The 15,424-nt window shown below is 37.1% G+C and overlaps 1 protein-coding gene across 1 annotated transcript in view; it reads right to left on the bottom strand.

The window, feature by feature from the left end:
* Positions 1-15,424, bottom strand: part of LOC307055542 (doublecortin domain-containing protein 1-like) — a gene marked incomplete at both ends in the record, with an annotated part of 98,890 nt that overhangs the window by 28,648 nt on the left and 54,818 nt on the right. The window contains 5 exons of the mRNA XM_079707773.1: positions 4,935-5,114; positions 6,362-6,498; positions 10,804-10,908; positions 11,629-11,781; positions 15,172-15,364. Of these exons, the coding sequence (XP_079563899.1) occupies positions 4,935-5,114; positions 6,362-6,498; positions 10,804-10,908; positions 11,629-11,781; positions 15,172-15,364 (768 nt within the window). The remainder of the gene's footprint in view (positions 1-4,934; positions 5,115-6,361; positions 6,499-10,803; positions 10,909-11,628; positions 11,782-15,171; positions 15,365-15,424) is intronic.

The following is a 15,424-nucleotide window of genomic DNA, read 5'->3' as shown; positions in this document are numbered from 1 at the left end:
ATAGTCACTATCTTAGTCTGCTTGGGCTGCCAAAACAAATACCATAGACTGAGTGGCTTAAACAAAGGAAATTTATTTCTCACCGTCCTGGAGGCTGGCAAGTCAAGATCAAGCTGTGGTTTGATTTGGTTTTTGGTGAGAGCTCCTCCTGGCTTACAGACAGCTGCCTTCCTCATATGATGGGAGAAGAGAGAGAGATCGCTCTTTCTCTCTTCTTATAAACCCACAAATTTTATCAGGTTAGGGCCCCACCCTTAAGGTCATTTAACCTTAATTGCCTCCTAAAAGCTCTATCCCCAAATACAATCACATTGGGGGTTAGCGCTTTAACATAAGAATTCCGGGGGTGGGAGATGGAGACACACAATTCAGCCCATAGCAGTTATATTTTTTTCTGCTCCAAGGCAGCCAGAGAGTATGATAACTGAGCTTCTCTCTGGCCTGGCAGCAGTGGGGAGCTGTCCTAGAATTGTGAGGATATGTCTCTGGGAGAAATTCCTGTTGCTTGAAAAGATCCTACATAAGGATAATTCTTATACTTTCCCCTACTTTACCACTAAAATGTCACTCGTCTATAGAGATTGTGTTTCTGTTTATAATCAGAAAATAAATATAATTTAATAATGACATATACCAAATACAAAATATGAATTAAATCTGTAGTTATTTCACTCGGTGTTCACAAAGATCTATTTACATGAGACTCAGTTAATGAGGTTACAAAAATCTTTTAAAAGTAAATTTGAAAAAAAAAGGCATTTTCAGTACAATTAGGTTCTAAAATATCTAGTTAGCTTATGACCTTTAATGACATTCTTAATTCTCAGTTTTTCAAATATATCTAAATTTACTCAAGTACCTTCTTTAAAGTGGGTAACATAAATTAAATGTTTGTAATTTTTGCAATAACAAAAGCTCATAATAAAAGAACAATGTTCTATACATAATTCTTCAATCTCTTTTGTGAGTTTTCATAGGCCAGGTCCTCTCAGGGTGGCACACGTGGGCATCACAGACCTATTTCATATTCCCTGACGACATGAGGTACTTGCCTCTACAAATCAAAAAAATCTGTTTCTCATTCTTTCAGCTTCCACTCATGCATTCAGAACTGTGCTTGGCTGTGAGAGAACACATTGCTTTTGAGATTCTGTAGAATCAGAGAGAGGTTGCTGGGATGGGAGGAGACAGATGCTTTAGGACCATAGAAGGAGGGGCCCTGATAGTCATAAATCAGAGAAAGATGATGGCCCTTAAGAAAGAGCCACTAACCCTAGAGAGGGCGTCACCTTGGTGCACTGATGACAGATGAGCCTACACCAGTTGGAGATGAGAGTTTGCTCCAGCCATGTTCAAAGACTGGGTAGGAAGAATGTGGTCAAATCATCCAGAATAGCCACAGCAGTGAACGAAGTTGAGGGAAAGCCTGCATTAGATGGGATTCAAATACCATCTGGGGGTTTCATTACAGAAAGTAGAGTGAAGCACCTTGAAATGCGTTCTGTTACTCATCCTTCTGGTAGAAGTACCAACTATTGAAACTCTGAGCTTCTCTGGAATTGGTGTTGTTAGCCAGATTCCCCTAGTAAAATATGAACCCTACTCTTCCTGTTGTTTATTTGTTTCACACACACAGTCCATTCTCCTGAACTTTTCTTTACAGCCTGAGAGCCTGAAAGGTTACATTTCTAACTGATGACAAAGAATCTCATTCGGATCCCTAAAATCAAAATCAAAACGGAAAAGGGAAAGAAAGAGATTAGAAAGAACATTTTTTAAATAAAGCAAAAGAAGAAATAATATGCAGAAAACTTTCTAGACATTGCCTAAGTAGCTTTCTACACGCTGAGGCCACATTAGTCTCCCCAAAACATTGGTTTTACTATGCCATTACCTTATTCAGAGACAAACTAGTCATTCATGCACTTTAGTCTGGGGTAGTGTAATGGACTGAACTGTGTCCTTCCCCAAACTCATAGGCTGAAAAGACACTAGAGCTCTCTCTCCACATGTGCTCAGAGGAAAGGCTCTGAGAGGACACAGTGGTGAGAAGTCAGCCATCTGCCACCCAGAAAAAGAGTCCATATTAGAAGCCAACCCTGCTGACATCTTGATCTTGGACTTTCCAGCCTCCAGAAGTGTGAGCAATAAATTTCTGTTGTCTGAGCCACCCAGTCTGTGGTATTTTGTTATAGCAGCCCAAGTAGACTACACAGAGAGTATGTGGTGTCCACCCTATATGCATTTTTTTCTTTTTTTTTTTTTTGTGGTACGAGGGCCTCTCACGGTTGTGACCTCTCCCGTTGCGGAGCACAAGCTCCGGACGCGCAGGCTCAGCGGCCATGGCTCACGGGCCTAGCCGCTCCGCGGCATGTGGGATCTTCCTGGACCAGGGCACGAACCCGTGTCCTCTACATCAGCAGGCGGACTCTCAACCACTGCGCCACCAGGGAAGCCCCACCCTATATGCTTTTGAACAGTCTCTCCAGTTGTCTGTATCTCTCCCTAATTCTCAGTCCAGGTACCATCTACTTATATGTTTATGAATTCTAACACCCATACCTCTGTGTGTGATGCCCCTTATGCTTGTTAATGGTTTTTTTCTGCTTAAATGTTGAATCTTACCCATTTCTCAAGTTCCGTCAGAGCTCCTGGTTGAGTCCTCTGGAGAGCCTTTCTCCTTCGCCCCAGGTGGGCCCAGTGTTCCCTCCTCTGAACTCCTACTGAACTTCCTGTATGTACTACTAACCTGACCTTCATCATATGCTGTTAGTATTTCTCTAAGAGGAAGGTCAGCTCCCTTAGCAAATTTTTCTTACAATCTGTGTTCATCATAACCAAATATGGAACACAAAGAAAAACACATAATAAAGAAATACCACCTTTATTAGGCCACCAGTAATAAGACCATCCGATAAACACTTCCAAAAATAAAATCCTTCCAGTCTTTTTCTTTTAGGTATGTGGATGCATGTATATAGAATCTAACTCTACATACTTTATAGTATGCTTCTTTCATTTAGTATATCTTGAACATCTTTATTGTCATTCTTTCTAAAGTTGATTTTAATTATGATAATATTCCATCCTATACACTATAATTCATTTAACCAACTCCCTATTGATAAGTGTTTCTTTCTAATCTATCTATGTTATAAATAGCCCCATGATAATTATTCTTACCAAACAAACTTTGCATAAATTCATGAAAATATCCTTGGGATAAGGTTCTAGAAGTGCATTTTCTTATGATTTGTATAGCCACCTGGTCCTCCAAAAAGTTTTACTTCCATCGACATGAGAGTGCCAATTTCTCTATAAACCTAAGTAAAGCTTGATATATTTTCAAATGTTTTGCCAGTTGGAAGTATGAATTTAATGAGAACATAGATCATGTGTCATTTTATTCCTCCTATTGCTACCATTACTACTGAGGTTAACCTGTCAATTATACTGCACTATAAAGTTTTCAAACTCTTTTCACACACATAAATTAGGATAATACTTTACAGCATCTAGCACAGTGCCCTTTATGTACAAAGTTCATAAAAAATTATATGATCATGGAATAATATGTATGGCATGCCTTTTATATGTTACATGAGAGTCACATAAATCAAAAAGTCATTCTTTCACCAGGTATATGTAATTTTTGTAAAAGTTATGGTAAGTTTTTGCTATCCTGAGTCTGACAGGCTATCTTTAATCCTCGTCCCTGCTCTACTTTTTATTTATTAATCATTTCATATTCCCTCACTAATGTATCAGTTCTAGTTGCAATGGTTACATGCATCTTAAGACTTAACATTTGCAATATAAACTCCGTGATTTTCAAAGAAACCAGCAAGGAAGAAACATTTCAGGTTTGTTATAGAAACTGTTCTAGGGTGTTCTCTCCTGAAGAAGTTTCACTCATTTTAAAAAATCACTTTCCTTTTTCTTCCCCATGTGTATGAAGTTCCTTTACTTGTATTCCTAGTTTTGAATTTATTGTCTGCATTTTTCTCTCTTCTTTCTCAAATACAGCAAATCGGTTGTCAACTTCTGAGATGCAATTGCTTTCACAATTCTTATCCAAAGTCCTTGTCAAAGAGGAGTGGTCTCCATCACACTTTGAAATCACCAAGCTTCAGGGGCACAACTCCTCTGAGGTGCCCCTGCCACTCTAGATGCCCCCATCAGCCTCCATGAACTCCTCCAGGCCTGCCTGTTGCACTGTCTTGCCTTTCCCTCCATCTCCAACCAACATCTCACCTTTATGTGACTTCCCCTTGTCCCAGCAAAAATTATAAAAACATTTCACAAATAATAAAGCCAAACAACTATTATAAGATATCACTGCAACAAATAAGACTTTTAAAAATTCTACCAAAATCCATTTATTAGGTACCTAAAGTTTTCATTTAAAGACTAAGACAAAATGTCAACTTTTAGAATTGTATCATTGATACTGCAAACAATAAATGACTGCTACTGATCTTTTCTTTAGTCAATGTTTTAATTCTGGAAAGTGGAAAGTTTGCCATAGTTCCAGGAATCTGGGTGACAAGAATATGATAGATTTCCTCTAGTGAATACTGTTGTTTTCCCCACGGGGAACATATCCAGTGAATAATCACTCTTTTGTGAACTAGGTTTAAAATGGAACAGGAAAACTATTTTAAGTTATCTTAAAGTTTAGATTTACTCTAAACTTGGGTGCAATGAGTTTAATTGTCATTGTTCTCTGCCGGCCAAGTGTCATATTCTGATGCACACATTATGTCAGACAGCATTGGACTCCACCCTGTGAGGAAAGTATTACTCCCATTTTAGAGATGAGAAAATGAGATTTAGAGAGGTAAAATAATTTGCCTGACCTAACAATCTATAAATGTCAGAGCTGGAATTTGAAAACAGGCCTATAAAACACTCTCCTTTCACACTAGGTTTACCTCTGAAATAGTTTTGCCCCGGGCATAAGTGCCATCTTCAGGTCTGCCTCCATTTAGGTAGATCCACACTCGTTTTGCATTGGGTTGCTTATACAAGCTGCTCCTCTTAAATGATATACATTTAGGTGCAGTTGGAGAATTTCTCTTGGATTGCAGTTCTTGGACTTCAGAAAGCTGTGCCTGTTAAGAAAAGCCCAGAGAATGCCATGGTTAGAGAATTGTCTGTTTAGTGTGTGTGTGTGTGTGTGTGTGTGTAGAATATGCTGAAAGAAATATCTTATAATTGTGCATCATACTGAAAAAAGATTTAGGAATTACATTACCCTCTCCTATCACTGACTCTTCTGTAAATTCCCCTTGCTTCAATGCATCACTGTAAGCAATAATAATCATTAGAGTAGTAATAATAAGGCACTTATTTTGGCAAAGCACTTAACTTTCATTTATAATTTGGAGAAATAAATAGAGATATGTTTTTGGATTTTTGCATGGCGTTTCTCCTACTGAGTGATTTCTCTGCGTCTAACAAATGAGTTTTTGATTAGAATCACAGCATCATTTCCTTTAACCAAGAAATGCTTAAGGGAATGTACATGACTATTGTTTAAATCTTTACTCTCTTTTAAAATACAGCAGCCACCTTTATATTCTGCCAGATCCCTGCCAGGCAGCTTTTCATCCTACTTCAAGCATGTCCTAGTTCAATGCTTTGCATTCATTCCCTGGTCAGTGATTTATCCTTCTTAGCTTGGCAAGAAGTCATATTTCTAGCAATGTCAATTTCTTTTTTCTAGTAACCTTGACTTGGGCACACGCCTAAGATTTAGATTGAACACATTTCATGATTTGAGAAACCCTATTAAATAAGAACACATCATTTTGATGAAAAACTTCACAAAGCAAAAGTTTTCCCAGGTCTCTCTATCCCCAATCCTCTCTCAACAGCTGACCTTTCTCTTCTCGACTTTTTTATGTCTGGCAATCCTGTCTGATTAATCAATTGGATTGAAACTGCTTTTTGAATTCCTCACTTCTGAATGTCTCCATTGAAATTAGTATTTTGCTCCTTCCTCTTTTTACATATTGAGACATACCCTTAGGAGTGATGAGCAATGAAGCCATAAGGCTCAACTTGACTACATTTATTATAATTACCTTTGTACATATCCACTGGGCCTTTTTCTCTTCTTTGCTAAGGTCATAATTTCTGGTCTCCATTCAAACAAAACAGACTTTCATATGAGCTGGCTGTGTCTTAGATAGTTACTCTCCAAATGCCAACTCAATGCTTGGCATATGCTTATGTGGTCATTACTGACCAGATGCCGAGAATATATTAATAGCATAATTTAAAAATTCAGTACTGTACTTTTAAAAGCTTATAAAAGAGCCTGAGTCTTTAATGTCTGGAGTCCTAAAGATCATACCTCTCTATGTCTTATAAGGTCCATGAGTTTAATTTCCTCTTGAGTCTGCTTAGTCCAGCCTCCTTCCACTACCACCGGCTGCACAGGGCTTTTGTTGGGAACCATGGTGGCTGGCTGACATGCTGCTACCCGCCGCCCTGGGGAAAGAAGTCTCTGGAAATGTTTCTGATGATAGGCTTTCCGATTTCAAATAAATTGGTTTGGCTTTCCATGCATAAATCATTTCACTTGGGAGCAGAGGGTAAAATACTAAATATATCATAAAAGCAAAGATGCCTAAGGTAATAAGATCTAACAATGTCTCTTCATACGGGAGCTTGAGGCTTTAAATAGCCAGGATATGCATACTCAGTGTACAGATGGAAAAGAAAGATAACACGCTGACTTCCACACTGGCCCCAACCTCTCATCCACGATATGGTTCAGCGGTAATTTAGTCAAATAGAATCCATGACCTATATAGCCCATCATCTCTTCCAGTCATGGAACATATGTTTTGTTCTCTTCACTAATAATAAGCCTTTCCCCCACAATTAGTTTAGCAGCCTGGGGATTAAGTATTTCTAAAATAATATTAACCCAAGAGACAGGAGGCCTTTTTTTTTCTATCTAATAATACCCTGCGAACACGATTAGTTTCTGACACCTCTGCTGTGTCCTCTGGGCTCTTAAGAAGCTGTGGTAAGAGAAAATATTTATCAGAATGGTGTATTCTAAAGAATCACAGGCATAAGTTAATAAGTGTGGTGATTTGAATTTATGCATTCTTTCAGCTAGACCACTTTAAATCATTATAAAAAGGTTTAAAGGTCACACTTATTAAATAGTTTTCTTTTTCTGGGTTGAAGATATACTGAGCACTGAGTCTCAGACTGATCTCGAAACTTCTTAAGTACAAATAATGTTTTCTCTTGGATGTTCCTTCTAGAAACCTATGTTGAACACCAGGTATGAGTCAGGCATTGTGCTGGATGGTGCAAATACAAACATGTTCGAGACTAAGTCCTTGCCTCAAAGGCTTTCACTTCGGTAAGGAAGGCAAATGTCAAGGAAATGATTACACCAATAACTGATTGTAACTGTGTTGCACCATGGAAGTACAGGGTGTGTAAAAGCATGTAAAACAGGTTGCTGACCTAGTCTGAAGTGTCAGAAAAGGCTATTTTGAGAAAGTAACACTTAAGTGGATAAAATAATAGAAATACTGAAATGACGTTAAGTCCTAATTTTGTTGCCAGTAGACTTATAATGTGCAGGTTTTCATACCGTGACTATGAACAAAACCTTTTGAAAATAACTCAGTATTTGTAGAGGATAATGCATTTGTGCTCTTAAAGCTCAAGTTTGTGGAAATAGATCCAGCAATAAAAATAGGTGGCAGAAATGACTTTTCAGGGAAATCAGAACTCTGTGTACCTAATAAACATTCATATGCAATTTATGGTTATGGAGAAAACATAACTGAATTAACAGCCAATGAGTTACAGTGACAATGCCATTAGGCAACGTGTTTTGGAGAAGAGCACAGTGGCACCAGAAAAATACATAACACAAATTTATGCCAAATATAGTTTTCAGTTGACTCTATTCATAATGTACAGACAACATTAATTTATTAATTTATCCACATAAATTCTTGTGGATAATATCTCAATAAATGTTTTATTTATAATGCATTTTGAACACTAAAATTTTGCTCAACTAAAGACAGTTCTCCAATAGTTTATCATTTATACTGTTAAAGAGCCAGGATTTGAATATAAGAAAGAGCAAAAAACATATGCATTATTGTTTTCTGTCAACTTGTTTCTAATGGTCTTAAGAAGATGAAAGCATTTGCACTCTAACTTTTATAAAGGGATATAATATCATCACAAAAGATTTTCATAATAAACTATCATTTATGTAGGTAAGAATAACAAATAGAAACAAAACAAAAATGTATTGAATAAATTACTTTTTATTTTCTTATTGCATTTTCCATATATGTGGGAAGCAGCTGCATAGCACAGGGAGATCAGCTTGGTGCTTTGTGACCACCTAGAGGGGTGGGAGGGAGATTCAAGAGGGAGGGGATATGGGGATACATGTATACGTGTAGCTGATTCACTTTGTTATACAGCAGAAACTAACACAACATTGTAAAGCAATTATACTCCGATAAAGATGTTAAAAAAATGATAAAATGATTGAATTTAAAAAAAAGAAAAAAAAACAGAAGCTCACAATCCAACATGGACTGCAGTTTACTGAATTTAAACTTGCTATTATTTCTCCTCCTAATCCCAGCAACTAGAAAAGACCATCCTCACAGTAGGTATTTTATACGTTAGCAATGAATTCACATTTAATAGCAGAAAACATAACAGTTTAGCAGTAGAGACAAGATTTATCTTAGTACTAACTTTTAAGAGAAACCGCATTAATGGATTTCCCCATAATGGACACCATCTGACTAAAAAGACTGTTTTCTACAGTGATATTGTGGACGATGCCAACTGAACTTTAAAATACCTTTTTAATAGTTAATTATAATAAAAGCTAAAGACATAATATAAAATCAGAATTCAGTAAAAGCAGCTCTGCCAGGTGTTATTTTTAATATGTTACTTTCTATTGATTTAATTTGATAAAGAAATAGAGCTTAGAAAGCTCATTGGAGTGGATGGTTGAAATTCCATTTATTCTTTAATTAAATAATTCTACAACTATTCAGAGAACAAATTAGAAGGGTATAGAATTTATAATGTAACATAGGAGAGACAGTCATATGATCAGGTATGTATAATAAAGTGATAAGTGCTATCTGGGGAAGTTAAGGGTATGACAAACCACACTACTCCTGACTTAGAATGTTAGGGAAGACTTTTAGGAGAAATAACGAGTAAGCTGAAAAGTAAATAATGAGAAGCCATACAAGAGAATAGGAGAAAAGTTTGAGGCAGAGGGAACTGAACTGTTTCAAAAGCTCAGAGTTAAGAAAGCACATGATAAGTCTGGGGGACTGAAAAAAAAGTCCAAATGGGTAGAGATGAGTAAGTAAGGGGAGGGAGAAGTTTCCAGAGAACCAGATCATGAAGGATGACATTAAGGAGTTTCACTTTTGCCATAAAGATAATAAGAGCTTTGAAAGGTTTTATGCCTGGAGTACCATAACACCTTTGCATTTTTTCATGATCACTCCCATTCCAGAATGTCACCATTATGAACAGGATGGAAACTACTGTCAAGACTGGAGGCAGGGAGACCAGTTAGAAAGCTGACCCAGTAACCCAAAGAATAGATGACGATAGCTTGAACTTGGATAATGACAGCAGGAATCAAGACCCTTAGAATTCATTTGAAAAAACAGATTCAAAGCAACAAGACTTACTGATATTTGCTTAGAGATAGTGAGAGTGGGAGATGCCAAGGATGCCTCCCAGCTCCTTGAGATGGAACACCTGAGTGGATTGTGGTAATGCCCACAGAAGAAATGAAGGAGGCATTGGTGTGGTAAGATATGAAATGAAATGGTGGTATGGTCACTATATGGTGACGTGTTAACTTCAGTTTTGGACATGCCTATGGGACATTCAAGTGAAAGTGTCAAGTAGTTGGAGTAGTAGAGGTTAGCAATAGTAATAGATGCTTTTCAGTTAGGCCCAATAATTCTTTTGGTAAAAACTGAAAAATAGCCATTTCAACCCAGAGTGCTGTCTAGTGCACTTAGGACTAATTGTCTTATTTATTGAAGTAAGATTCACATGTTTCTGACACCAGACAGTACAGATACTCAGGAGCTGAAATCCTGCTATGGCAGTTACAGAGCCTGAAATGTATTCCTTCCCAGACTAAAGTCCATAACATACTTATTCCCCAAAGAATCATTTGGTGTCTGAAGTGCTGGGAATAATATAAGATCAGGAACTTAAGATTCTGTGACAAGGAGAATGGAAGAAGAGGACAAATATTGTCAATCAATCACTTTGTCTATGAATAACATATCTTATGCCGCATAACAAGATAGCTCCCTTCTGTGATAAAGACACTAATCTTTGAAGAATTTAGTACTTCCTCACTCAGATTATTTAACAAAACTTCTTCCCAAGCAATACCTAGGAAATAACAGAAAGTTTTGTTTAATGACTAATTCCAAAGTCCATAAAATGTCAGTTCAGGAATTGTTTCAAAACCAGTAGGGTGGTTATATGATCCACACATCCTCCAAATTTTAAAAATGTATATATAAATCATGTGATATTCATTTTAATATAAAATTTACAAATATAAAATCAGTACTGAAAAGATATATTAATAGGTTTCAGACTTGCTCAAGTGACTTTTGTAACACAATATATAATATTCAGTTAAACATCTGGTATCTAATGGTAAAAAAAAACTACCAGCAAATTAAGGTTACATTTAGAATTAAACATGGTTATACTTGATTTAGCTCATACTGACTTTTAACTGTCTCAGCTTGTGTTTCATAGTGTCTAGATCAGCCAAAATTTTGTCCTTTTTTAGCCAGTTCTGTTTTTCTATTTTTTCTGCTTTCTTCAAAGCTAGAATTAAAAAAATACATGATATTTTATCTTGCATTCTTCTTATCAACAGTAATTTATCATGCAAGCCAATCATTTATAAAGAACTTTCTGCTCCAAGAAACAGATTCAATTAGAAACAAGTAATTAAAAGGTAAGGGTCATTGAAAGAAACTTCATTTGAAAGATGACAGGGCTTAAGGCATTTCTTTATGGAATGGAGGGGGAAAAAGAAGAACAGTGCTGTTTTATGATATAGATTTACCATATGTAATCGCCATATTTCATTTTCTATTTCCACAAACTATTTGGAGGTGATGAAAGCCTTCCTTGGAACCATTCATTTTTTTAAACATCCACCTACTGCCTAAAGGGTGCAATTCTTAAAAATGAAAATGTGCAGACAGGTCGTCTTCAGTGTGAATTAAACTCATTTTTTATTTTCTAATGTATATCATTATTCTCAGTCTTATAGACCAAGGATCTCTTTATCAATGAAATTAGACACTTTCCATGCAGAATACTCCATTCCAGTAAGAAAAAAACAGGCAATTGTGCAAATATAGGAGTATAGCTATCCTTGTGCACACCTTAATTGATGAACCTCCCGTTCTTTGCATAAATGTGATGTTATTATGTTGACATTATACACATTTAATTGATTTTCTTATGGTGACAAAAAATGTATTTCTCTCTCTCTTTATGCACTTGCTTGAAAGAAAGCAAAAACAAAACACTTACCATTCGGACTTAGAAATGGTTCACCACAAGATACCCAGATGGCAATAGGATTTCTGAGTATGAGGGTGAGCAAAGACTTATCTATATCATCCAAACTATCAGATGTCACAGACTTTGGAAATAATTTGGTTTTCACTTTCATTCTTACGGTTCCTGGGAAACAAATGACACATTTACTATTGTTCAAAGAATAATGAATAAATTTGCTTGCTGAATTCACTTGTTTATTCAAAATATTTCATTCTTCATTAATGACTTGATTTAAACAGGTTAATGCCAAAACCAGATGCAAATACATAAATTTGATCAGAAACTTCATATGCAACTAAATAATTTAAACAAATCTTATTGTAAATATATATTTTAATTTCTTTCTTACACTTTATCTAGTTATGAAAAAAATATGAGGTAGATTACCAAAATATCTACTCTGAAAAGGGATAAAATAAAGAGAAAAAAAAGCAAGGAAGGGGGAAAGGAGTATAGGACTAGACCAAAGCCAGAGATAAGGTGCTTCAGATAACTCATCAATTAAATGATTAATAGTATCTATCTCATTCTGCTGTTGGGATGATTATAAAAAGGAAAGTGTTTAGAATAATATTTGGTCTAGTTAATTGTGGAAGCATCCAAAAAATGCTAGATAATATTTTTATCATCATTATGATACTAGACATGAATACCACACTGTTTTTATTTGCTGGAGATAAAGCACTATTTGGGCGCTGAGAATCCTTGTGGCTAAAGCAAAGAGAAAAACATTTGAAGATACACATGGCTGAAAGAGAGAGATAAATTCCTCAAGATACAACTTTCCTGGTCCTGAGATCTTAGAGAAATTTATTTCAGGGTCTTCATAAAGGGGTTATTTGTGATACAGCAAACAGTATCCTACTATATAATTAATACATATTGAGAACTTACTATGTGCTGGGCATTTTACTAAGACCTCTATATACTTTATTGTATATAATTCTCAAAATGATACTCTGAGGTAGGTCCACTCCTCTTTTGTACAGTAACTGAGATTTAGTCACATAGCCAGGTGGGGGCAGAGCCAGAATTAGAATCAAGGCCATCTGCTTCCAGAGCCAGTGCCTTTAACCACCGCCTTTATAGTAAACATGACACTGAGTTTTTGATTGATGCCTGTTTCTTTTAATTTCCTCAATGCAAACTGATGTCATAACTCCAAGTTATGATTCAGTAAAGGGGACAGCCAGCTAATTCCCCTGCCTGATTCAAGGATAACCTTTAGAATATGAGGGGAAGGGATGGCTATACCCTCTTGGTAGACCTGCATGAATAACATTACCTCCAAGCAGGTTTTAAATAAGAATGTGAAAGAAGAATGTTTGAAATTTTAAGTCTTCCAGAACCTGGAGATCAGATATTCCACATGCCAAATAAAGGCAGAATTATATGCTTTAGTGATCAGCTAGGCATTAAATATTCACATAATTACTTTCTAAAACTCATTAGAAAACCAAACAAATAATATCATTCTAAAATAATAGAAAAATATATTGGTCTCTGCCCCCAGTTCCTGACACAGAGCTCCTAAAATTCTTGTAATTTCCTAAGTGGTAAAGAGCCTTAGGGGCATCTTTTGTTCTAATTCCTGACACAGAGCTCCTAAATTCTTTAGAATTTCCTGGGTGCTAGCAGTGTCTTTTGTTCTAATGAGATGAATCTTGGTGGGCTCCTGAATGGGGGCTGGTCACCAGAAAGTCCAAGCCATGATTAGAAACTTGGAATTTTCAACCCTACTCCCCATTCTCCAGAGAGGGACTAGAAATGGAGTTGATGATCAATCATGCCTACAGGATGAAGTCTCCATAAAAATCCCAAAAGTACACGGTTCAGAAAGCTGGTTTGGTGAACCCATGGAGATGCTGGGAGAGTGGAGTGTCAGAGAAAACACGGAATCTTCACGCCCTTTCCCACGTACCTTACCCTATGCTTCTCTTTCATCTGGATTTTCATCTGTATCCTTTACCATATCCTTTTATAATAAATGGGTAAACAGTAAGTAAACAGTTTTCTTGAGTTCTGTGAGATGCTCTAGCAAATTAATTGAACCTGAGGAGGGAGCCAATTTATAGCCACTCAGTCAGAAGCACAGGTCTGGACCTCTGAAATGGGGTGAGTGGGAAGCATTGTTGTGAGACTGGGCCCTTAACCTGTGGGATCTGACCTTATCTCCAGGTAGGTAGTGTCAGAATTGAGTTAAATTGTAGGACATCCAGCTAGATGGTGTGGGAGTTGGTGTGGGAAAAAACCCCACAGGTCTGGTGTCAGAAGCGTTGTGAATGGGATAGTAGTATGAGAATGAAGGAGAGACACACAGGAAGGAGTGGGTTTTTCCTACTTAATCCTACACACAATAATGATAACTAATATTATGAAATTGCTAAGTATCAACCAGGCATTAATCTAAGTGATATATATTCATATGCATATATATTCATATTCATATATATTCTTATGAATACACATTCATATTTATGAAGACTGAACTAGTATATATTCACGTGACTGTTAGTGTCCTCATTTTACAAATGAGGGAACTGAGGTACAGAGAGTACCCACGATCATTCATCTAACAAGTGACAGGTAGGAGCTGAACCCTGGTATTTTCAGCTCCAAAACACAGATTCTTTTTTTTTTTTTTTTTTGCTGTACGCGGGCCTCTCACTGTTGTGGCTTCTCCCGTTGCGGAGCACAGGCTCCGGACGCACAGGCTCAGCGGCCATGGCTCACGGGCCCAGCCGCTCCGCGGCATGTGGGATCTTCCCAGACTGGGGCACGAACCTGTGTCCCCTGCATCGGCAGGCGGACTCTCAACCACTGCGCCACCAGGGAAGCCCCCAAAACACAGATTCTTAACCTCTAAACCATGCCTCGCAACACAACAATGGAAACCTGAGACAACCGCTGAATCACTGCTAGCAAGACTCTTTTTCATTTACCAAATTGTTGTTGGGGGCACAGGCCCTGCCCTTAAGTTGTACCTAGTCTAATGAAACGCACAAAGATGTAGACAGATAATTATAACACAATGCACTAGGAGCTGTGATAGGGGTTCATTTGTTGTAGCTTCTGGGAGTTCATAGGAGCAGTGGAGATGGGGGAGGGGAGTTGGAGGACAGGAGGTGTAGAGAGGACACCTTCTCTTCTAATAGTAGGAAGAGATTTGCATTGATCTAGTCCCACTTTCTTAAGCGGTCTCCAGTTGGTTTTGGTTCTGAATTTAAGAACAGAACCTGCTCATGTTGCATAAAGTAGCTAAATTGTCAAACATGTTTCATAAATTCTAGGCAATTTATTGAATGTTTTGGGGCTGAAATCAAATTTACATTAAAAATTTTTTCTTATTATTCTGCAAGGTAAAAACATTATGAGAATTTCATATGAGTAGCTTCCTATGATTTTTTTAACTCTCGAAGGGGTGACTGAATGCAAGAATTACACTTAACTTTCATATGATCAAACATAAGTAGAATCAGCTAAATCCTGTAGAATGTAACCAACCTTCCATACTTTTAACAGGTGTCTCTTTTGTTCCGACAGGGGCTGCCTCTTCCTTTTGTCCCTCAGAGTCTCTCTGGATAAAAGATTTATCAAGAGCCCATAAAACCAAATCCCACAAGGAAAGGATTGTGGTTCCATCTTTGGTATATACTTTGGAGGCTGCTCTGGCAAGACCAAGTTGTTCCGTGCATTCTGCAAGCAGCTAAAAAACACAGACTATAAGGAACTGAGAAGAAATAGTGGTAGAACTGAGAATAATCAC

The sequence above is a fragment of the Hyperoodon ampullatus genome (assembly GCF_949752795.1).
Source record: "Hyperoodon ampullatus genome assembly, chromosome: 7".
Taxonomy (NCBI): domain Eukaryota; kingdom Metazoa; phylum Chordata; class Mammalia; order Artiodactyla; family Ziphiidae; genus Hyperoodon; species Hyperoodon ampullatus.
The sequence above is the reverse complement of the archived record's forward strand: the minus strand, read 5'-3'. Positions and strand labels throughout refer to the sequence as shown.